General features: G+C 38.0%; 1 protein-coding gene across 2 annotated transcripts in view; it reads left to right on the top strand.

Moving 5' to 3' along the window:
• macrod2 (mono-ADP ribosylhydrolase 2) overlaps positions 1–24,626 on the top strand; it is a 476,756-nt gene that overhangs the window by 430,566 nt on the left and 21,564 nt on the right. For both annotated transcript variants that reach the window (XM_028006473.1, XM_028006472.1), the window contains exons 9-15: positions 2,275–2,353; positions 10,734–10,772; positions 13,520–13,579; positions 20,199–20,234; positions 20,654–20,689; positions 21,909–22,058; positions 22,196–22,258. In XM_028006473.1, the coding sequence (XP_027862274.1) occupies positions 2,275–2,353; positions 10,734–10,772; positions 13,520–13,579; positions 20,199–20,234; positions 20,654–20,689; positions 21,909–22,058; positions 22,196–22,258 (463 nt within the window). The remainder of the gene's footprint in view (positions 1–2,274; positions 2,354–10,733; positions 10,773–13,519; positions 13,580–20,198; positions 20,235–20,653; positions 20,690–21,908; positions 22,059–22,195; positions 22,259–24,626) is intronic.

Raw genomic sequence — 24,626 nt, 5'->3', positions numbered from 1 at the left:
GTTCCTGATCGGTGGAATAAAAGAATTTGCCTGAGTCTTGTGCTGAATACAATGTAATTTAACATGCTGCTTCAGGGACATGGGGAATACAGGAACCTGGGAAAATATACATGTCATGGATGAGCACACTCTCACTCAGCTCAGAGTATTAACAGCATTAAAAACACCATAGCGTAAAGATAACTGACAACATACTGTGTGTACGCATATCCTCACACACTGATCTTTCTGTCTGATGCAAAACATCAAGCCATGCTTCATCCAGTATCACAGTTGGTGGCCGCTTTTCGAACAGAGTGCCATATAACTATGATAGAAATTCCCAGGGAGCTGCTGTTGTTTGGCGACCTAGCACCCAGTGGTGTTCCCTGTCTCGGCGCATTATAGTTTTTTTTTTCTTTTCGTCAGCGAGTACATGCCTTTAAAAAAGACTTGAAGCTTTCTTTCATTTCCTATTAAGATTGAAAGATGGGGAGAGTAAGTCTACAGACTGCAAGCAAACCCCCATCAAGACAACCCGCATAAAGAAAAATGTCCTGAATACAATTTCTAACATTTACTCAAAATCCCCATCATAAAGTATTAATGGGTATACTGTATATGTGCATAAGCACCAGTCGGGGGCCTCTTTGATGTGGCCCCAAGTGTCAAGCAGTGTTGGGAATGAGGCTTTTAGTTTTTTTCCCTCGAAATATCATTGCGCTGTGTGGAGGACGATGGCGTGCATATATTGTGGCTGTTGTGTAAAATCACCATTATTCAGTCAAGTAATGATGAGCTGCCTGGTGTTTAATGCTTCTGTCTGACTGATGCCTGCCCATGCAGCGGAGACGGGTGAAAGTGAAAGAGGTGACCTCTTTCTCTGCAGTCTAAAGAGCTGCCTGTGTGACTGCTTTCAGCCCCATTGTCGGTGTGTGCATGTGTGTGGTGGGGGTACGTGGCTCCTGGAAATCTTTATACTGTATTAGCATTTTATTAATTCATTTTTACAAACTGCAAATTAAACGTTTTTTTTTTTTTGCTAAATTTGTTACTTTTTTAAACTTGATTTACATGTTTTATTTTCTTCCCATGCAGATGAGGCCTCTGATTAAAACAATTAAACTTTTTCAATTTAGCTTAGGAATTTTTATTTCCCAAGGGGTAGAAAAGGAAATGGTAATCAAATTTAAAATCAATAAACAAGTACAATTGCTCGATGTTATTATATTTTAATTTGTAATTATAAAGTCTGTGCCTAATATCAAATATACATGTAAGATGTCTTCAGTAAGCAGTGTAGAAGTGCTGGACTGTTGTTTTATCTCTTTAGTGAGCAAACAAAACCCTTTTTTTAATGCTCCTACAATACTGGTGTGTGATGAGGCCAAGTTTCTGCAAATTGTGTCTTCAGTAACATATTATGGTATGCAAATAATTTATATTTAAAGAATGTAGCTTCTATATGCTACAGGTGAATTGTGAAAACCCACTTTCAATTTAACCTTTAAGCTGCCCTCATGAATGGGCAAAATCTATGTTGGAGAAAAAGAGATAAAGATTGAGCGATTTGATTCCAGTGAGGAGACAACTGTTTGTAGGTAAGGTAAGAATGCTGTACTAAGTTTCAAGCATGGTGGTGGTGACATCATGCTGGGGAGGTTAGTTTTTCTGGTGCATTGCTCAAAGTGAAGAAATAAAAAAGGAGGGCTCAACATTTTATTTAAATCAACATCTAAATGGCTAAAACTCAGAGGCATTTAGGTGTTTTAACAGAACAACAATCCCAAAAGCACTTCAAAACTGGCTCGGAAACGGATAAAACAGTAACTTGAAGCTTCTTACAGTACCTTCTAAAAACCCAGACCCAGATAAGAAATGTGCAGACTATGCTTGAAAGTCTGGTCATCTTATAAAAGTTGCAGTATTGTTATTTAACTTGACTTATTTGTTCAAAACCCCTACTGTTTTGATAAATCTATCAGTCTTCATTTTACACAGCTTTCCTAAACCGCATTTAATAAAATAAAAAAAAAAGATGGAATGATAGTCTGCATTTAATTTATGGCTTTATAGTCTTTATTAATTTAAGACTCCAATTCAGATTCATTATGTAATGGTAAACTGTTTTGGTGTCTCATGAGAGATGTTTTTATTATGCTCTTAAAGACTACATGTTTTTTATCTTGTCTGGGTTTATACAGTCTTCTGCTGTATGTATAATTAACAAGAAAAATATGTTTTAGTCTGTTTTCAGTAATCACACATTCGTCTTCCTGTTCTTATTCTTTGCAGATCACACGAGTCATTTTTTGTGTCTTCCTCGAGACTGATTTTACCATTTACAAGAAGAAAATGGCCATCATCTTTCAAGGTATGGTTGTTTACTTCCCAAGGACAGCATTTTGCGTTGTTTTGCTCTTTTTACCTGTTTTTTGTCTTTGAGCAAAACAAATTAAGGAAATGATTACTTGTTACCATGGCAGCATACTATTTAGAAAGTATGGGGTATCTCTCACTATAGAGATAAAGAGAATTTGCCAATCTATGTTGTTTATTCTCTGGAGAAAATGGTTTAAAAACCTGTCAGACTTGAGTGACATCTTTAAATGTGAAAGCATAAAATGCCGAGAAAATCTGTGCGGAAAGTTGTCAAATCAAATGCCAAGTTCACCACGTATTGCTTTAATACGATTAGAATAGTTGACGTCTTTTTCAGTTTATCTGCAAACTGATTTGTTCTACAGTTTTAAATATCTTAGTGGGATGTAAATGGCAGTTTCATTTCAGTGTAATAATGACTTGGATTTCTCCAGCAAGAGCTGAAAACATTCAGGGATACGTATGCATAGCAACATATCATCCCTGGTTACTGCTCCACAGTTCTACGTGTGGAATAAACAAACATCCATTATCTCCTACTCCCACTCTCTTTTCTGCCCCTCTCTCGATTCACTCTCCCCTTTTCATGCCATCATCTTTTTACGGGGACAGGGAGCAGTCACCAGCTCTGATGGGGGCTCCGCAGAGGACTGAGCTGAATAGCTGGGGAGCTGAAAGAGGCTGGCTGGCTTCTCCAGCCTAGCATTACCTCCCATTTACCTCACTTTTCCCTCTTCACCTCCCCAGCGGAATACCAGCTCTCAGGCCTTCATCTGGCTGTTCCCAGATGGAGAGTGTTTTGTTCTCCCTGCTCTCCCGTCATCTCCCCCGCCCCTCCGCCCAGGCTCTTGCCTGAAAGATTACATTCTGAGGAGAGACCTTAATTATGCCTGCCTGCCCTCCTGCACCCAGCACCCGTCTCATCATATTAGTGTTTTGAGATGAGAATCTGGAGCTGTTGTTCTCCAGTTATCTCTCTCACCATTTAAAAGTGTAGTCAGGGGATAAATGCTCCATATCTCTCTGTAACGGGGAGCAGGGCTAAAATAAAATGACAGGCGCCAAGTGTGTGTGGCACAAAGAGAAATACAAAGATATTTATTTATAGGCTGGTAAAGCCATCGAAGAGAGCAATTACCATGCCCTGTGGAAGTATTCATGCTGCTTAAACTTTCTGTCGCTTTGTCACATTACAACTTAAAACTTCATTGTATTTTGGGGTGCAGTGCATAACTATGAAGGCGAAGTAAAAACCTAGATGGTTTTCAAACCTTTTTTTCTTTTTTGAATAAAGAATAATTGGGATGAATTTCTGTTTAGCCCCCTGTGCCACAACTTTGCGAGGCCAGCTTTCAATGCAAGCTTTGTTCCTCTAGAAGATAACATTTTTACTTGTTCTTAGCAAAACAGCACAAGGTCAGTCAGAATGGGTCGAGTTTTTCCACAGATTCTTGACTGGAATTAAATCTGGACATTCACTTGGCCATGCTGGCACATATTTATGCTTTGATATTTTGCTGTTAGGCTAAAAAGTTATTTTAGTCACATTGGATCAGCACTTTTTCAATATTTCTTATGTTTTGCCTTCATAATATATTCTCAGAGCTATATTTTAGCAATGTTGTTCTTTTTGCCACACTAACAGCCTGATTCATGGAGTGCATTTAAATGGTAATACTTAAATGGTTTACAGATTCTCCCACATGAGCTGAGGATCTCTGTAGGTCCTCCGGAATCAGTACACTAGTTTTCCTGATTTAAATGTCCGTTTAAGTTGATGTCCAGGTTTTGGTAGCTTCGTAGCTGTTCTGTAACTCTAGCTCTGAGCTGCCTGGTGTGTTTCTTGGTCTTAATGATGCTGTTTGTTCTTTAATAAACACCTGAGGGCTTCACAGGACAGCTGTTTTCATCTGCCTTTAATTCAATACCTTAAGGCTGCATTCACACCACCCTTGTTTAGTCCCCTTAAATCAAACTCTAGTTCATTCATCTTGAAAGTCCGATTTGTTTGGGGAGGTGTTAATGCGTAATCTGGGTTTGTTTGAAGTTAACTTTGGTGCTGTTCGAATGCATATGTAGTTGCAAAGAGAACCAAAAACCGAAAGCAATAAACTAACGGTAACACAGGGCATTCTGGGAAAATACATCCAATACAAATGTGAAAGTCTTGGCTAGCATGAAGAAATGGATTGTGGTCTTTTAGCTAAGACAAAAAATATATATATAATTTCTAAAATTTGTCACCACTCCATTTTGTATACAACTTGTGAAGAAAGAAGTTACACTGTGCGTCTTCTTCAGAGGTTTTTGTGTAATTTCATTCAGTGGTTCTTGGTGCAGTGTCACCACAGGGGAAGTAGGGGGAGCAGGTTTTGCAAAGAGTTTTATTTGTTGTGTAAAAGCGAACCGCACCAGCTGAAGAGGTAACAAATGTTAAAATTTGGGTTTCCAGTTGAGACATACTAGACTGTCAGTTGCCAATTGCAATCAATTGCCTTTTGCATCTTAACTCGAGTCGAGCAAATCTCAATCTCGTTGTAATCTGTTGATGACAATGACAAATAAATCTTATCTTATCTTATCTTATCTATCTTCAGAAGTCATCTAATTTGTAAGTAGAATTGACTGCTTAGGGCAACTGGTTGCACTGGGTTTTATTTTGGGGTGTCAGATTACAGGTAAACAATGAAGATTGAGGCTTTTGTATGGCAAAATGTGAAAAAGTTTAAAAACTATGAAAACTTTTGTATAGCTTGTAAATTTTGAAAGCAGGAGTCAGAGATTTAATTAATATCTGTAGCAGATACCATGACATTTCTCAGCAGTCATTTGCTCTTTGACCCCTGGGTTCAGGGCCACGCTCATGTCTGCTCTGCTAACATGTGTGGGCAGGAGAGAATAAGTGAGTGTGACTTTTCCACTCTGGATCAATGTCGGCGGTGAGCCAGACATTTTTACTCCACTCTCACCTACACCTGTTCTAATCTTTCATCTCATGAGCAAGATCAAAGCATTTACCACATCCTCAATGAAAACTGAAGCTCTTTCAACATATTCAGTCAGGAAGAACAGAGACGTGAAATTAAGAATCTCGTGAATGTCGACTATATCCTGATGGAAGGGAAGTGAATTCATATGGCTGATCCAGCAAAATGTATTTCAGAGGTCGTGGAAAGGCTTGCTGTAAAGAAAGAAATGCTGATTGGTTTGATTGCAACATGTCACTAATGCATAACCCCGTAGCGTGAAAAGACTTGCATTTAGCCTGTGCAAAATGGTAGTAGTGAATCAGAGGCTGTGAATTAGCTCTGCAGGTGTGCTCGAACACTTTCAGAACATCTCATCATCCTCACTGCCAGGGGAAGACAGTGGTGTGGATCCTGCTTCAGCACTGATGCCACACACTGAGGCTTAAGATCATTCTGTCTCCTGTAGCACGCTCGCTTTCAATAACCGTCCGTTATATCGACCAGCCTGTTTTTTTTCCTCTTCCTCTCCTTACTTGTTCTCACTTAAGCCTCTCCTCGTTCACTTCCCCATTACCTTATTCTCCCACTTTCTATCATTCCTTCCTATTGCATCAAGGAGGGGCTTCTCCCTTGCCTCTTCTATCAGCAAGCTGCTGCAGAGTTGCAGTGATTGGTACCCCTTTGTGCTCTTTTTAGTATTTGTATGTGTGTGTAGAGGAGAGGGGGTCATGTTAGAAGTCCAGATCTCCCCTGGTCTCATCAGTTTCAGGAATGCTTGAGCTAAGAGCAGACAGAATAGATTTTTATTTTGAAGTCTCGCTACTCCCGTTTTTCATTGTATAGCTGCTCTCCTCGTATTCAAGCAATCTGTCAAGTGACAATGACTGGAGCAAGAATGTGTAAACAGGACATTTGCATACAGGAAATTGCTTTATTACAATGTGAATCTCCACAAGCTGTCAGTGAGAGGGAGCCAAAATATGGTTACTTGTCTGCAGAAGGAGGAAACTGAAAAATAGCCTCTGCTGACAATAATAATCGTGCATACCAGCCATGGCGCATACTGGAAACAGGTAGTTAAACCATGTAGAGTATTGAATTTCCTGCTTTTGACATGCTTACAAATGACGGCACATTCTGCTTTGCACTGGTATGTTATTTGTGTTCAAGCAGGCTCATTTAATGAGTCCTGATACAAGCAGACAAAGGTCTTTTATGTATCACCAGCTCAAGGAGCACCTCATGCATTCAGAGTCATGAAACCTCTCAAGCACACAAAGACTGATGTATGCAAATAGACAAAAAGGCTTGTGCACACCACCGCTATCTTTTACTTGCACGGGACCAATCATTATCCTTCTCCACGCTCGGTATTGGGGTTTGTAAGCATTGATATGAGGATCTGATAATTACGCTACCTATTCTTGCCTTGTTAAAAGAGCCACCAGTGTTTGTCCTGCTTGAAGAAATGTAATCAGAACCACAACAGTTGCTGTGGTTTGTTTAAACAAAAAAAATAAAACCTTGACTGGATTTACGTTGAAAATAATCCTCCAGTTTGTCATGATACTTGACTGTATTTTCTTGGCATTTTATTTGACAAACATAAAAAAGCCAACATTGTGACATCAAAGGAAAATGAGATATGCTTCTAAAAGTTTGTTTTTTAATAAACTTCTGAAAACTCTGAAAAGTGTGGCCTAGATTTGAATTCCTTGCTCATGCAGAATCACCCATCCCTGCAATTTTCACTGTCTTTTAAGATAGGCCTGTCTCCACAGTCTTCCATGTTAAAAATCAGCCTGTCCATTGACACAAAATGGAAAAAGCTCAGTCAAACTGCACTGAGAAGGTGTTTCAGTTGTCATGTTTGCCACTGTATCTTCTGCATATAGTTTGTGTTACACTTCAATAATATTTACTACTTTGTTTTTTTCTGTCACATAAAATCACTGATTTTGTTTCACAAAATGCAAACTAAAAAAGCCTAAGAGGTGTGTGAATACATGGACTTTGCTGTACACACACACTTCAGTTAATTTATTTAATCATGTGATTATACTCTGATTCTGATTGTCGTGTCTGACCACATGCTTGTCTCGGCTCGTGTTATTTGCGAGAATGGAAGCAGCCAGGCAGCTGTGGTTGTAGAGAGTAAAAAGCATGTAGAAATTGATTCTGGGTACACTCCTCTCCTAATATGATCCGGGTGGCTGCCCACAAGCTGGGCTCCATCTCCTCTTCTCCTCAATCAGCCACAGTGCTGACAATATTAACACAGCCCACAGATCTGCAGAGACTGCTGCATTCTCTCCAACTGTTTCACCGACTTCCCAATTGACATTTATTTACATGGTTCTTAATACACTTTATATCCTTAGCATTTCTACACACACACACTCACCTAAAAAATAACACGGCTCTCCTACTCCTTCGGAAGAAGTAAAGTTGTGGCATGCGCGTGCTTTTATCACGCACATATAATTTGTTGAGGGAGGGTATGAAAGGCTAAGGGAACCCTGTGAGGGTGAAAATGAAGTCTGTGTCAGTTTCACAAAGCTTTTCCTCAGGTTTGGGAAATGAGGAAACCATGGTGTATTAGTGATGTGATTGTGAGAAAGCACAGGCTCAGCTTTGGCAGCATGAGGATTCAGCTTCAGCTCGGTATCAGTGAAAAATGGTCATGTTTGTGCATAAATCAGACATGTAGTGAACAAGCCCTGCATATTTGCTTATCAACATTTCACTGTTGTGTTGATATGGTTACTTACTCACTAGGCCTCGCTTTAGTACAGTTCCAGTTTTAACATTAAACAGTTTGAACTGCTGCTTTTAAAGCTGTTCAGTCTGAGTTGAAAATCTTTTGTAGTGAATCCTTTTTTTGGCAAGATTTATTTGATGTTTAATATAATAGTGTTATAATGTGTATATATATTATAATAATCTGTGTAAGTCTATCATATATCTTGCCATGTCATTAAAGTTTTAGATCTTGATAAAATATTAATCCTTTCCAGTATCTTAGAATAAGCTTTAAATCTGTTTGCATTTTTTTTCTTTCTGCGGAAGGGTGAATGGGGAGAGCCTTTCAAATGGAACATTTTAAGGGAAACTCTTAAAATAGAGTGGTACAAACTTTGCTGGCAATTGTGCTAATTTTTGCCTTCAAAAATGTTTACAATCACAACAGCTTAAGTCCCTTCAGAAAGCATTCACAACCTTTGATTTTTCAACATTTGGTCACATTGTACCAACAATATTCTTGTTTTCTTGTCCTGTCAAGTCAGCTTTGGCAAACATTTGGCAGTTCTGGTGGCCTTGCAGTATGATACCAGATTTCTTTTATAATTACTTCTGCTGCCAAGTTGTCTTTATTGACTTAATAGCATAATAAAGTATATCATTCAAAGAGAAAAATGTACAAACTCTGCAACCATAATCGCAGCATTATGCAGGGAAACTACAACAGTGACCAATAAAAGACTGATCAGTTCTTTCCATCAATTCATGCCCACACTTTGTATCTAGATATTGACATTTTGTTTGACCCTACTTCCATTTCACCTTTAAAAATGCATTTTGTGTACATGTCATAAAAGGTTATTTTTTGAAGATAAACATTTCGCAGCTTTATGTCACACTATTTCTGTTGAGTATGTTTCTGATAATATGTTTCACATATTATGACACTTGAATCAAAGTATAATCACTCTGGGTGTAATTTCTCAATCAAAACGCCTTGAAAATGATTTTTAATATTCAGCTTTAGCTTACCATAAAAAGATCTACCAACACTGATGCAATTTTGTTCCTGTCAGTCTCGACATGTGCACAGCAAAGTAAAAGTTACTTTGCTGGAATGATTGACGGAGAAACAGGAAGAAAATGGGGACAAAAGCAAATGCGTCACATACAGTTATTCATGACCAAGGTGCACACATTTCCTGCCTGGACGAGTGTTTGGCTGGTGAAACCGCGCTATAATATTTGGCAGTAGTTGAAGCAGCTTCTGTTTCCATTCTTGCACTGTTTTTACTGTATCAGTGGGCCTTTCTTTGTTTCCCCGAGCAGGGTTAGATTAATGCACTGTACCCTTTTATTCAGTGTTATACAAAAGAAAAGCCTGTCGCAGAATCCGCAGGGAGCTCTGATGGTTGCACTTCTACAGAACAGATGACAACAGCCTTTCATCAAAGCGAACACACTCTTTTGCTTGTTAAACCGCAATGCAATCATTTTCCAGAGTCAAACCAAGCCGTATATACATATATAATCACAAATTGTACGTACTTCACTCATATGAACTGTACTTTGGAAAAACAAGCATGCCAACTGTTGTGGCATGACACAACACACCCTGAGGCATGCTGTGCTGCATAAGATCTGAGTGTAGGAATGCATTTGAGAAAAGAATCAGGAGCTTCAACTCTCACTCAGCAGTTCCTCCAGAAGCAGATCCCAAAGTCTGTTTCTCATCTCATGCAGTGCAACTCAACTTATTCATCCAGAGTCACCTTTAACTCACCTTAAAGTCTCTCTCACAGCAGAGCTGGAAGGAATCAAAGGGAAAAATCTTTTTTTAAAAGGTACAATTGTCAAGACCAGTCTGCAGTTCTTATAATTTCAGGATATATAAAGTTTTATGTCACTCATGCTAAGTCTTGCAGAATGAACTTAATTGAAAACAAATCTCTGTAGAATATAACCCTCTTAAACAACATACCCACATACTTAGTACTTTGTCATAATAAGAAACTGATGGGAAATGGAGATGGGTTATTACTGGGTGAATAAATAGTAAGGGGTTTTACTGTTCTCATCTCATTTAAAAAACATCTTAAAGACTGCTTCTTCAAAAGCCAGAAATCTCTACATTTAGTATTAAATGTAGAGATTTAATACATTTAATCTCTAAATGTATTACTATGCACACACACAATATAGTGTGTGCATAGTTGTTTGTCCTCTCTTTCTCTGTGTTGCCCTGTGATGGACTGGCAACCTCTTCATGGTGTACCCAGTCTCTCGCTTGTTGCCCATAGGAGGTAGGCACCAGCACCCACCACTGACCCAATGGAATAATGGTGTAAGAAAATGGATGGGTTAAACTTAAGCTTTTACACATGATTTAAAATCAAATGGGGCTAAAACTAATGTTTAGTTTGCATTTGAATCAAAAATATTGAAGAAAGTTCAATGTTTTTTCTACAGCACTGTATGTCAACTAATATTTGCAAAAATCAACTGAAGGATAACGTTGTAGGCTTATTGTTTTGAAGACAGGAAGTAGACACTCAGTGTTGAAATTCTGTATTCTAACAGTGTAATCAATTTATGATGACAGGTTGTATTGTACTTTATAAAACTGCCTGCTTTAACACACTCATTTTCCTCCTCTTCCAGACAATGACATTGAGGTTACAGAGGAGCAGCTGAAGGGAGGTGAGTGACAGAATATTTCATGGTTGCCTTTTCACCTTAACACCTCCATTAAAGCAGAAAGAGGGTGAGTGAGCGCCGAAGCTTTGGCTTGTGACAGTGATTTGCTGGGTTTTATGCGGCAGACGAAATTGAATGTTTATGCATCTGCTGACAAGCCGAATCCCTGGCCTAACTCATCTTAGTATAAAAATACTTCATGTCAGGTGCGTTACACTACAAGAGCTAATTCCCCGACAACATTCCGTTCATCCGGCTTATGGCCACAATTCCTTTAGGCCACCTAGAGCGATGACAAAGAGACTACAGATTGGCATCCCTCCACAGCATAAGCCAGATGATAGCACAAACATGACTGTCAGCGCATGATGCTTTTATCTCCACCCCATCATGTGGCACACAGCCCAAAACTCCCAGATGTTGCTTATCGGGATAAACTATTGACATTCATCCATGCACTGATGTCCTGAATAAGCAGCGGCATAAACAAAGTACCTCATGGAATTGTGTGTGTTGTTAAACAATAGATGCAGCATAGTTTAGCTTTGTTGTCACTGCTGAAAAGATTTATTTGTGTGAAAAGCAGTTTCCTGCCTGCAGCAGTTTGCTCTCTAGGGAACATTGCACCTGATGACGTTTTCCCTTATAAAAGTGAAGATCCAAATTTTTCTGCTGCTGATGCTTTTAAAAAAATGTCATAGCACACGTGAACCCAACTAAGCAGAGAATACCATTAGTTTTACTGTCTGTTAGAGAAAGTGGCCACATTACGGTAAATGTAGAGCTCTGGGTGCTATCAAAATGTTTTTCCTCCCAAAGTCACTCCCATGATTTGCCAATTACACGCATCTGTGTTTTCAAAGGGAGTCCATTTTGGGGAAAACATAAAAGAGCTGTTTTATACGTGACTGTAAAATGTGATATTTCAAAGTGAAACTGTGCGGACGTAATGGCTGCATCATAAAGATTTGGCTCAGACCAAATGCATTTGAGATTTTTAGTCCAGACAGCCCACATTATTTCTATAGAGCTCCTCACCAGCTGTTTTACACTACATACTCTATAATAACATACCATCAGACCATAAAACGCCAGCTGAAACAATTCCTGATAATTCCTAGCTCTCTTGTATTATCATACCATTCCTGTCCTCGTCCAGTTTGGCCTTGTTTGATTTCCCTCTTTGTGGGTGCCAAGAACTGGCCTTTTATTCCACTCCATCAGCCAGAGTTTGAATCAGTCAGTTTGGAACCAACTCAAAGCATCAAGTGATTTTTATGCTAACGTGGGATGGTGCTTTTGGCTCACACAGTGGTCTGGAGATGGTCTCAAAGCCTCACATTCTTCCCTCCTCTCCCTCTGGAGATTTCCTTTTAATGTTGTTCTCTTCAGGCAGGTAACAAAGCCACAGAAGAGAGCTGTATGGTCTCCTCAGAGGCATGCCGAGCTTAGGCAGCCAAGAGAGTGTTGTTTTAGGATGTCAATTTTTTTTTTTTTCTTCTAAACTTAAATTGATTTACAAATGATTCAAAATAGTACATGATTGATGAATTTAACTATAATATATTAAATTAATGGCTTTGCAGTAAACCCTCACATGCTTGCTCATTATGAGAGATTACTCCAAAATCAATTGTGCAGTTGGTTGAACTTCCTTATGGATATAACTTGGTCAGTTGGCTTTACAGGATGAATTAGATTGCATTATATTACATTTGGACTTTGATTAGACTGCGTGTCATTAAATGGGTGGTATTATGCGTTTGCCAGACCCCTAGTGCCATTTTATTGTACAATCAAGTAACTATGTTACCTTCAGTTGTTATAAAATATCCCCTTTAACATACAGTAAATAAGTATTTGCCACATTGCAGATTTTTTATGTTTTATATGTACTTTATTCAGATTTCATAACCTGCTTGAGTAAATGTACAACCATTCTTTAAATAGTTGTCTCACTTGTTAAAAGGGCAGTTTTATGTATTTTCTAAGTACATAATGCAATTTTATAGTCCAATCAAGTAACTGTTACCTTCGTTTGTTATAAAAATGCTGTATATATCAAACATAACTTAAAAGAATGTGACTTTGAGCCGCTGTCTCTTTAAGAAGCTCCTACTCTTTCTGACTCTCCTTTAGCATGTCATCACAATAATGCTTGTCATTATGGTGTTAACAATCATTCTTAGGAGCATTGCACTGAGAATTGGCTTGCATGATAAACTCCACAGATGCGCACACTCAAAAAAAAGTCTATTTTGCATCATTCTGCCAGTTTGAATCTGAAAACTAGGCACTTGCTTGTTTTCTTACACTGCAAAGGCAGTTTTGTTTGTATTTATTCTGACATTCCCATAGAAATTAAAACAGGATCGATTTTGGACGGCCTTCTAAGGATTTCCATAGTCTGCTTTTCCAGCTCGACAAAAAGACGAGTTTTACCTTTGATACTTTTATTCTGCTTTGCAGATACATCTCAAACAGCTTATGGAGATAACATTTTGAATAGTGGAGTCTACAGAGAACAGAAAACAAAATAGTAAAAATGCTTTGTGTTGAGCTAAGGAACATGTTTATTTTAGCATTTCAGATATAGGGGTTGTAGGATAACTTTTATTTACTCATGCCAACCCACTTGACAGTTTGTATTGACAAGACCTGACAAAAGAGTTGCATCTTGTTGCTTTTTGTGGATAGAGACGCATCAGTACCGCATCAGTGAAGCACCAACTCTCATTGGTTATTTACAGACAGCACACCTCCATCAACAAAATCTACAACCAAGGAAGAGGCTGAGGATGGCGAAAAGGGTGAGCACGTTACTAAATCTATACGTCTGCCTGTATCTGTTTGTTTTCTACTCCAATTCTTTTAATTTTGAGCATGCCAAGCAGCGTTAGTGGTAGTGGGAGCCTCTTACACTGATATGTGTTTACAGAAAAATTTTCCACCATGTCTAAACTAATGGAATGTGTTTTTGCTGGGTAATCTCTTGCTCTCTGATGCCTAGCTCTCCTCTTTGGGGAAATGAATAGAGGATGAAGCTAGGTCCTTTTTTAAAAGAATGTTTTCTTTTGGGCAAACCTGTTTAAGAAGCCATTATCTGGCTATTCTGCAGCTTCAGCCCCTTTGGATGTGTAATGTTGAAACAATTATAGGCTTCTCCAATACGATGGACCAAAGATAATGAGATTCTTACACTGGAGGGCGTTGGTAGGCAATTAAAATCGTACACTATCCATTTGTCTTGAAGCCTTAAGGTTGTAGGAAGTTTTTGAAGATAACAGTCATGCTTGTTTTCTTTGGAGAATCTGTTCCTGCGATCCTCTGGACATCGCAGTCGCAAGGGCGACAATACAATTTACACTGTAAAACAAAGCATAATAAGTCCTTTTCCTCTGCAAGATACCTCCTCTCTAATCCACAAACGTAATTCAGGATGACTCTAAAAATTCAATCATCAGCATTAGAAGGGCATAAGTATTTGTAATAATCTTTAGAAATCCTAATTTATCAGGCCCCCCAGCTTAATAGTAACTAATCCATTCACAAAAGGCCTTGATGCAGCTTCCCAGCTTGGGAACAGTCAGTCCTTGAGACAACCTCTCTCAGAGGAAGGGAATGAAATGATTTTGTTCTGCCTGCACTGTAAAGGTTAGGTGTGGTTCAATGTAGCACATAGGAGGGATTAATCATAGCAAACGCTCAGATGTCAAGATACCACAGAGCAGAGGAACAGTGAGCTGGAAAAGCACACTGTCAGCTGTGTGAGACCGGCACCCTAAGATGCTTTAGAACAACAGAGAAGGAGCTTCCTCCTTTGAAAACACACAGCTGTATTTTACTGTCTCCTGTCTGTACTTGGGTTCTGACGAGGTGTCATCGATCTGGGGGGGATTTTATTTTGGTTTTTTATTATTATTTTTTATTTTGAAATTAATTTTGCACCGCAGCAAAACTGGTACCTGTCAGTACGTCTTAGTGGATCCCTCACATCCATCATGCTCCTCAGGGGGTAAACTCTTATGTTTTACTGGGTCCCCCATTAAGGTACAGAGACTTTCTTCACTGTTCCTCTAAGAATAATTCACTGTTGGTGGACTGCAGGTTATTATAGGGCTTCCCTTTTCCTTTTGTTTCATACACAACACATACAAGTAATTACTTTTTCACCTTACAAGCAAAAGCCTTCTGGGCCCCTGTGGACTAAAGGAAGAAAATAGTAATAATAAAAACCCAGCATATTCTAAAATTCAGCTAAAGCTGTCCAGTCATAGTCCCTTGAATCTGATGGAACATCTGTGGAGGGAGATAAAGATTAGTGTGATGGCAATGAGGCCTTCCAACCTAAAAGACTTGGAGCTCATCACAAAAGATAAATCACCAAATTACAAGTGGATGCATGCAAAAAGCTGGCAAGCAATTAGAAGAACAGTTTGATTTGTTTTAACTCCAAAAAATATGTTTCTATTTATTGTTGAGAAGAGCATAAAAAACAATTTAACATGACATGTTTCTTTAATGAAACATAATCTTTCTTTTTTTCAGACGTTATGCTAATTTCTAAATTTTAGACTGTTTTGAGAGATGCTTCATTTGTATTAATAACTTTAAATATAAATCTGCTGTGGGATTAATTTGGCTTTTAACTTTATACTTTGTGTTAATTCCACACAGACTCTGTTGCCACTTTTTGAACCAGGATTTTACTGGATTTGTATTGGATTTTATTTGGAGATATCAGATTAAAGAGGGGGTAATAGAAAGGCAAGCCACATTTCAGATTTATATTTGTAAACATTTTTGGCAACAATCTATGTGAATCTAAATGTGAGCTAAATTGTACATTATCAATCGGAGGAATATGAGAAATAGTGTCACAGATCAACAGTGTGCGTGGGGACGAGCTGTGCTGTGATAATCCACATGAAACAGAAGCACAGCATGCACACGCTGCAAGTTACATAAATAAAAGTGGGGGGAAGGAAAGGGTGGGCCACCCGCTGAGCCAAGTGCTGGCACAGAGGTCTAAGGTGAAATATAAGCTCTTTGAGAACACCTCACAGTGTCTATTATCTGATATCAGGTTGGAATTAGTGAGATTAGTTGATGTCACAGGGCAAGCCACAGTAAAAAGTGAAAACTGAGCCAGAAATCAAGGCCTGGCAATGGATGCATACTGAGAATAACCTGAGGGGGAGCGAGAGGGTTGATGGTGAAAGATGGCGCATCTCTGTACGGGTGTGGACAGATATGTAGATTAATAACACTGTGTGGACTGACAGCCAGCCTCTCTATGGGATGCCATCTTTTACACTGTGGCTGCCTGTCAAACGTGGCTCACAAATGAACTTGCACTTCGCTTGCACACACAGATTTCACATGCTGAAGGTCTCAGAATGATCGCTGTGGGTCATCCCAGAGCTTTTTTTCCCGCTTTACATGTCTGATGAATTTTTTAAGGTTTCTCTCCTTTTTGTCTTTTGCTTCAGTGGATTTAATCAAAGAAACAACAGACAAGGCTACGGGGTGGAACTCTGAGCCTATCTGATGAGTATCTGCAAAGTGCTGTGAGAAAGTATTAGCCTTCTTACTGTTTTTTATTATTCTGTCAAATTATAAAATATATTTTAATAATGTACAAGGATATATAAATGGCATTTTTCTAATAATTAATTTTATTAAGGAAAAAAGCTATCAAAAACAAATATTCATGGCTATTGTTAAAGTACACATTTACTATAATTTTGTAACGCTAAATTATGTTTCACTAGACACACTCAGGAAATTTTACTGCTAAACTAAAATTAAGAAAAACTCAAATAATACCTGTCTAACTACATGAAGCAGGCAAAAAAAATAAATAAATAATTAAATTACAATAAAAAACCTTAGAAAAAACACAGTTTTTAAATGATTGCATTTATCGAGGCCAGAAAAGGCAATGCAATTACACCTATGATTTTTAAAAAATCATCTAAAAAGTAACTGTTTTGTCCCTGAGTAAATACAAAATGTAATTTGAAATAAATAAAAAGCTCTGCAAACCAACCTAAAATTAAAAATCACTTAAATGAAACGTCTTTGTCAGCATGAAGTGGGTGAAAATATTGAAAAAATTTAATGCATTACTCTGTGTTCCTAATACATATATCAAATTTCATGGACAGGATTCAAAAGTCATTTCTAAGACTTTTGTTAAACTACAGTGAAAGCCATTGTCTGCCAGTAGAGAAAGCATGGAACAGCGGTGAACCTTTGACAGGCTACCATATTTAGATCAAAAGCACATTAAAAAATCATCCAGAAGGTAATGAAAGAATGTAGAACAGCCTCTAAAGCATTGCAGAGCCAACTGCCTCAGTAAATATTTTGGAAAAAGTAAAAGAACATGGAGAGTTCTTAGGCAAAAACAACTGCTCACCAAAAACAACACAGAGCCTGTCGCATATTTGCCGCAAAACATGTTGAAGATCACCAAGATTTTAGGAAAATGTGCTTTGGACCCATCAGCTCATCGCTTTAAACTGAAGCACACTTTTGTTATGCAGCAGAGCAATTATCTAAAGCCCGCCAGCAACTCCACCTCCACAGGGCTGGAGAGCTTTAGAAAATCAGCGACCACACACCAAACCAGTCCAGTTTGACTGAAACAAAACAATTCTTCAAAGAGAACGGGGAAATTATTCCTTCACAGCATTGTAAAAGGTTCATTGCTGATTATTGCAAACTTTTCTTGCTAGTCACATTGCCGCAACAAATTACCAGGTTTGTGAGGCAATTCCTTTTTTAGCTTTATAAATGAAATTATCATTTGATTGTTTTTATTTGCTATTTGGTTCTTTTTCTCTGAAACATGAGATAGATAAGCAATGCAGAAGAAGTCTGTAAGGGGAAATACTTTTTTACAGCACTGTATGTGTTTATGGGGATTTAATATTTATTGTTATTTGCTGAATATAAACACCACTTTAACTTCTGTAAAAAGTATCATCATCACTTTCAGTTTACTCAGTGGTCACGCAAGTAGGACACACAAGGTATGTTGCATGCTAGGATCTAAATTATTAACATACTTGTAATCGTGCTGACTTTTATGTTAACATAAATAAATCAGGATTTGTTTCATTTTTCCTCAGAAATACACTCCAGCCTTCTTGTTTTGTATACAAAAGTGCAGCAGAGTGGCTGAAATTGCTTTTTTGTTCCTACATTTCTCAAAGCAGGTTTTATGGACGTATTGACACTGGAAATGTTGTGGTGTTTGCTGAAGCCTTCTCTGTGAAGTATGTCAGATTCGTAGCTGTGACAGTATCATATGGTGTGCACTGGTAAAGAAAGCTGTGACAATGCTGCCACCTGCTGTTTGGGGCGTTCGGGTTGGCGTCCTTCTTCGTGTGCAGGTCTGGGGTTTCATTTTGTGAGGAGAGGCGGCAGTCTAATTGATCCCAACTTGGAGCCATTATAAATCACATCAACCCAGCAGAGAATCTCTTCTGTTAGGAGTTGTATGCGAGTGTGTGCGTGCGTGTGTGTGTGTGTGGGTGTGTGTGTGTGTGTGTATCCACAATCTGTCCCTTTGCATCCTCTTTCCCAAATAGAATACTGTTCCATTCAATAAGCCAAACACAAATGATCAAATAACATGGAGGAAATTACTTTTGGTACTTTGTCGTATCTGATATATGGTTAATAAAGATCACTTTAGAAAGCCATGAATACCTTTTTTCTTAACACAGAGGAAAGGTTTAGGATGTTTTTCGAGGCTCAGGAAGTGTTATTCTGACACAGTTCTTTCTGGTGAAGTACTCTTTTCAGCCCCCCTGTCTGTGGTTTCTTCTCAAAATGCCAGTCATGATTAATACAAAGCGCTGCCATCTGTGTGTCACCGGCATTCTGCATGATGGACAGAGGTACTTGGGACAAACATGTGGCAGTGGCAGGACTGGCCTTTTCCCCCATTTAATAGAGGTTGGCATTTTTTATTGTTCTGAGTGCATTGCAAAATTGCATAGATATGAAAAAATGGCCTCTTGCTGCAGCTTGTTAAAAAAGCAATTATAGAAGCTGCACAATAGCCATTGTGAAGCATGTTCTCTTATTGGTGTCGTGGCTTTCATTTACTCAATTTGTCCCAAATGTCATTGGTTTATGTGTGTACATAAATGGGAAAGTGCGAGAGAAAGCAAAGAGGGACACAGAGGATGAGAGCGACAGATATGATGGCAGATTAATGTCTTATAAAAATATATATGCATATTTTGCCTTTTATGCTGGCATATTATTAGAAACTGTTTAACATAGGGAGATGGCGATGTGCCTGCTGACTTTAAGAGTGGTGATGATATGCATGTAAACTATGCAACTAAATCTATATCAAGTGGTATATGGTGAGTCATAAAACTTGTAACAAGTATATTTATTGTGTATATTTATTCAGCTCTCCTGAGTCAATACTTTGTGGAAACCAACATTTGGGGTAATTTCAAGTTTGTTGTCATGGTTTATGTCTCAATCTACATCTAGATACTGAAGGTTTTCTCTTTTTTTTTACACAATATCTCAAACTCATTCAAATTAGATACAGAGCATATCTGACTGGACTTTAACTAGGCTCTTGTTGTGTGTTTATAGTTGTTGCTCTGCTTGAAAATGAACTTCTGCCCCTAATTTTAAGTCTTGCTGCCTCTGACAGGTTTTCTTTCAAAATTACTCTTTATGTAACACTAGCCAAATTCTTGTTACTGTTTATATCGAACAAGAGCATCCCCACAGCATGAGGCTGCCATCATCAAATGTCACAGGTGGCGTGGTTTAGTGTCATCTGACCAGACCAACGTTTTTCACAAATTTAATTTGTCCCCTGAAAATGATTTTTCTATTGCCCATTTCCGATAAAGATCAGACTTCTAGATGTAAAAACCAAGTTGTCCTGTCAAAAGATTTTCTCACCTAAGCTCCTCTGAACATGTCATTGGCCTCTTGGAGCTTCTGATTAAGCAACATCTTTACACTTGACACTGCATGAAATCTGGTTGTTTTAATCAAGGGTATGCTAAAAGATACATCCCAAACTTTATTTAAAATCCCTGGTAAGGGCCAGCCCTCAATGCTTTAATTTCTGATTTAGGATCATAAATTCCCTTAAAAAGCTTCCAGATTTAACAATTTCCAGAATTTTTCTACCCTGCCCTGCAAGTGTAGTTCACCCTAAAGCATAGAGAAAATGCCCTGGACTAATAAAACAAACTTTCTTTTTGAAGCACTGTACAAAATGTGATGTCAGACCTACTAAAATGAGTCCTTTGCAGAGAGAAGATGAACACTGATGATTAGTGTGACTCGTTGCTTTGTTTTCCTGATATGAATAGCTGGCATTTTTCACATTCATGCGTGTTTGTATGACAGCTCCTTCCCCTTCTTTTCTAGGTAAAGAGGAAGCTCATGATGAAGAGAAGAACGATGGTAAAGCAGCTCCATGCACCATTAAAACATGTCCTCAATCTCTCTGCTTCACCAATGCTTCTTGATGCCATTTGTCATCAAAAATTTTTATTTTTTATTCATTTCTGCTCAGCCTTTCCTTCCTTTTTGACACACAAGAAAAAACTTCTCTTATCACACTTGCTTGGAACAAAGAAATCCCTCAATTATGTATGGCTTTAGAAGTGACATTCTTTCTCTTTTCTTTTTTGTCTTTTAATTTATGCATGTCTTTGTGGTTCTATTGCTCTCATACTGCAGTACAAAGACAAAGCTGTACAGAGAGTTGGAATAAAAAAGGCTTTTTGAGGTGATATGGAAAGTCGAATCATTTCGACTCTCTGCTTCAGTGCTGAACCTGAATGTTTCCCCCTTATTTGAATTCCTTCTCTGTTTTTCAGAACTGGAAGATGTAGACATGCCGAGTCAACCCCAAGGTATAGTTTAGTTTGGAGTCCAATTTCCAGGACAAACACTGGCTTTGATTAGATGTGATCATCTTAAGTGTAGATTTCCACCTCACTAACCATCACATCCCAAAGTAGCATGTTGAACTGCTTCGTATCTCTCTCGGAAGCTGAAATTCAGCTTTGGTTTTTCTTTTAAGCTTAAAGTGTAAATGTATTGCATGGACATTTTGTTTAAAATAGAGCTATAGCAGTGCGATTATAATGCAAATCTCCAAATACATCAGTGTGGAGCATCCCAAAGCTCAGATGTTATTTCTTGAGCTGTGCGGGTAGAGGGTATATAAGTGTATCTGTGCATTTTCTTTTGGCGCATTGGCAGCCATTAACTTTGAGCCAGAACCATTTCTCTTTTTCGAATATCCTCTGTGCTGCTGGTATATAATTAAGATTCGGCATTTGCATACTGGCAGCGAGCAGCGCCTCATCTCTCTTCTGTTTTTGTTTTACTCAAATCCCATGCCATTGACAGTGATTTGACAGATAGAGCCTCTCTCTGCATGAATTTTGGAGGCATTCTGTGAGCAAGTTCTAGCAAATGCTGCCCTGGGATGCTATCCAATATCTAGAATGTGTAATTACCTTCTCATGAGACACAAACAGGGAGTTAAGAGCAAAAAAGACCAACAGGATAATTTAACAGAAATTGCTCCATACAGTACAGTACTGTACAAAAGTAACAACACCCCTTGAGCTTGTTCAACCTTTTTTGTCTCATCGCAACCCAATTCTTTGTGTATTTTTTTATTTTTATTTTATGGGATAGATCAAAAGTCAGTGTTATATTATTATGAACTAATAAAAATCTGAAAAGTTTGATGTGTGCATGTATTGTGTGCATAGACATAAATTGCTTTTGCTTTTTCTCCGCATTTTAACATTTTGATCTTGATTTTTTCAGTATTACCTATATTACAATAATAAATGTAAGAATGTTAACTTCTGAAATATTTAATTCAGCAGCCAATATTTCTACAGATGTTGTCTTCTTTTTAGTCTGACAGTCTTTTCCTGTCATCTATCAAACTCCATTTCAGCAAAAAGAGTGTTACTGTATAAATGTTTCAGAGATTTCTATCAGCAGTAATGGAGTATGAAGTTATGTTTCTGCCACATATTAAAAACTGTCATGTGACACTCAAATCATTCAACACTCTCTTCCTATTATTTGTTTTCTAATTGTTTGAAGATGAGGATCAAAATTCAAACACAATGGAGTCAGACCAACAACAGAATGACGATGAACATGAAAAGTGTGAAGAAGAAAGGGAAATGGTCACTAACAACGAGGAAGATGACAAAGAACAGGACACCAGCAAAGAAAAGGAGGATAATAAAGGTATATTTCTAACAGAAGCTTTGGTACAGCTGACCATTTCCTTTAATTTATTTTCTCTACTAACTCAAACAGATGGTTAAACTGTCCTGTGAAGGCTTGTAACAAATTAAACAACATATTTCCTTTGTTTCCATCAGATCAAAAACAACCTGTCCCAGAGAAAGATAACGACCCACCAGATACCAACATGGAGGTGGAAGGTAAGATCCAATATTTTTTTCAGTTGATCTGATCTTATATTTTTGATAGTTTAAATGAGTCTTTATTTAGGTGATTTTCTTTTCTAAGCTGACCTATTTGATCTCTAGAATATCAAACAACAATGGTTGGTGGATGTTTTTAAGTTTTTAAGTTTTAAGCACCATTTTTCCTTTCAAATCAGTCTGGATCTATTTCACCACAACCAAAACACTCCTGGGAGCCTGAGGTGGCAAAACACATTTCGGGAAACAGCCTTGGTGGAGATGCTGGAAGCAGCAAATCAACAAATTGCGCTAATAATCTAAACTATTAAATAGTGCTGCTCTAAAGATGTGGAAAAGAACTTCAAATAAGTTCATCTTTTGGCTAAGAATAATGTCGTATATATATATTTTTTCTATGTGGCACATAGGGTCAGGCTGTTTGGATAACCTTTCTTCCATAATAAGTGAGATGATCATTGGAAAACTGTTTTACATTTACTCAGGCAGGTCATGAAATGTCATTGAAAATCATAAATGTAAGAAAATATAAAACAGAAAAAAATATACAAGGTGGCAAATAATTTTTCACTCTGTCAAAGTGGCATTTTCCTTTTAATTGTTTTTTTATTTTAGTGCTATTAAAGAAATCATATTTTAATTGATGAAGTTACTTGTATGGGAGAAACTGCCTACTTGATTTAGCATATTATGTCCATAGATATTATTGGTTTTGAGTGCACAATATTAATGCAGCACAGCAGCATGAAGTGTAATATTTTTGTTGTTTTTTTTAAGCTGAATCACATTTAATGTCTTCTGACAACAAGTCCCCTGAAAAGTGTTGTGGGTGTAGACAAATTTGTTAGAGGTTACTTGTCTTTGCCACAAACTAAAACGTTGAGCATAAAATTGTCTCAGGTAGTAATTTTATGCCATTACTGTGGAATATTACCAATGATTTTATTCAGTACTGGATCCAACAAAGTAGAAAGGTGACATTATTGAGAAAGATTTTAAAAAAACAGCATGTAATTTGGATCAGAAAGGGGCTTTTAATGAATCTCTTCTCTGGCAAGGTTTCTTTGCAGCTGGTGTTTATTTATCCAGACTCTTGAAAGTCTGCTTTTGGTATATGAGCATCTCTTTTTAGTGGACGTTTATGTTTCTGACCACACATCCGTCTTTATTTACCTCCAATTTTTGGTGACTTCTCACTTCTTGAGTGTATTCTCCTGAGCATTAAAGGTTTGAATTTTAAACCCCAGCTGCCCATCTTCCATTTTTGCTCTAACACAAAGGTTTGAGTCACTTTCTCACCTCCGTTTCACTTTCCCTTTGACTGACATTCAATTAATTTGTGGAGAGAGTGAGTGCTCCTGATGGAGATGAGATAGCCTGCTCCATCCTCTGTGAAAAGCCAGCAGAATATACCCTACCCACACTACAGACTTTCCTTCCCTGAAAAGCTTCACTCCAGCCTGTTGACTGTCTTGGCTGAGCCTGCCACTATCTGTCACTGTCTTGCATACCATGGGCTGTGTACTGTTTGGCAGGACTGTCAGGCAGTAAACAGTAGTGTCAGTTCTGATTGGAGGCAGATTGCATTTTATATAGAAAAGTGGGGGCCTCGGCCAGACTTCTGCCTAAACTGTTTCAGATATTAAATCTCATGCAGCCCGACGGAGAACAACTTAGTCCTGCGCAACCAGCTATTCACAAGACAAGACCAACTGATCCCTGAGCCAATACCTTTTATTAAAAATAATAACTGTAATCAGGCTGCCTACACAAGTTAAATCTGACTCATTGAAAGCAGTAATAAAATGCCTCACAGTGACGGGAGGAATTAATAGTGAATCGAACAGATTGTGACGTAACTGAGATCATTCACGTTATGAATGATAATCATTAAGGACTTAATATTAATTAGCTATACTTTTGTGCCAACAAAATGATTCTGGATGAAGGATAATTTTGCCCCAGGCTGTGGAGATTGAAGTACTGGGTGTAGATGTTCAGAAAACCCTCACAACATTCCCCCTCCATCCTAAACAATTTGCCTAGAAGGGGCAGTTCAAGATTTTTTTTATGTGAGGTTCTGTTAAAAAGGTGTAAGCAATTAACATCTTACCTGCTTTAGATAACTCTCTTGAATGTGTACAGGTAGCATAAATCCAAATTAGTTGGTCCCAAAGACTCAAACTCTGAGGTCAAGACCAAATTGAATTTAGAAGCAGAGTTGGTTGAAAACACAACAGATCCGATAAGAAAATATGCAGTGTAACAGCATATGTTAAACTTTGTATTGAGGATTCATTTATATTCAGCCAACTCAAAAATATATAAAGTTGTGGGTTGACAAAGCATGAAGAAGGGGTATATA

Source organism: Xiphophorus couchianus, chromosome 22 (assembly GCF_001444195.1).
Source record: "Xiphophorus couchianus chromosome 22, X_couchianus-1.0, whole genome shotgun sequence".
Classification (NCBI taxonomy): domain Eukaryota; kingdom Metazoa; phylum Chordata; class Actinopteri; order Cyprinodontiformes; family Poeciliidae; genus Xiphophorus; species Xiphophorus couchianus.
Note: the sequence above shows the minus strand (reverse complement) of the source record. Positions and strands in the feature narration are given on the sequence as shown.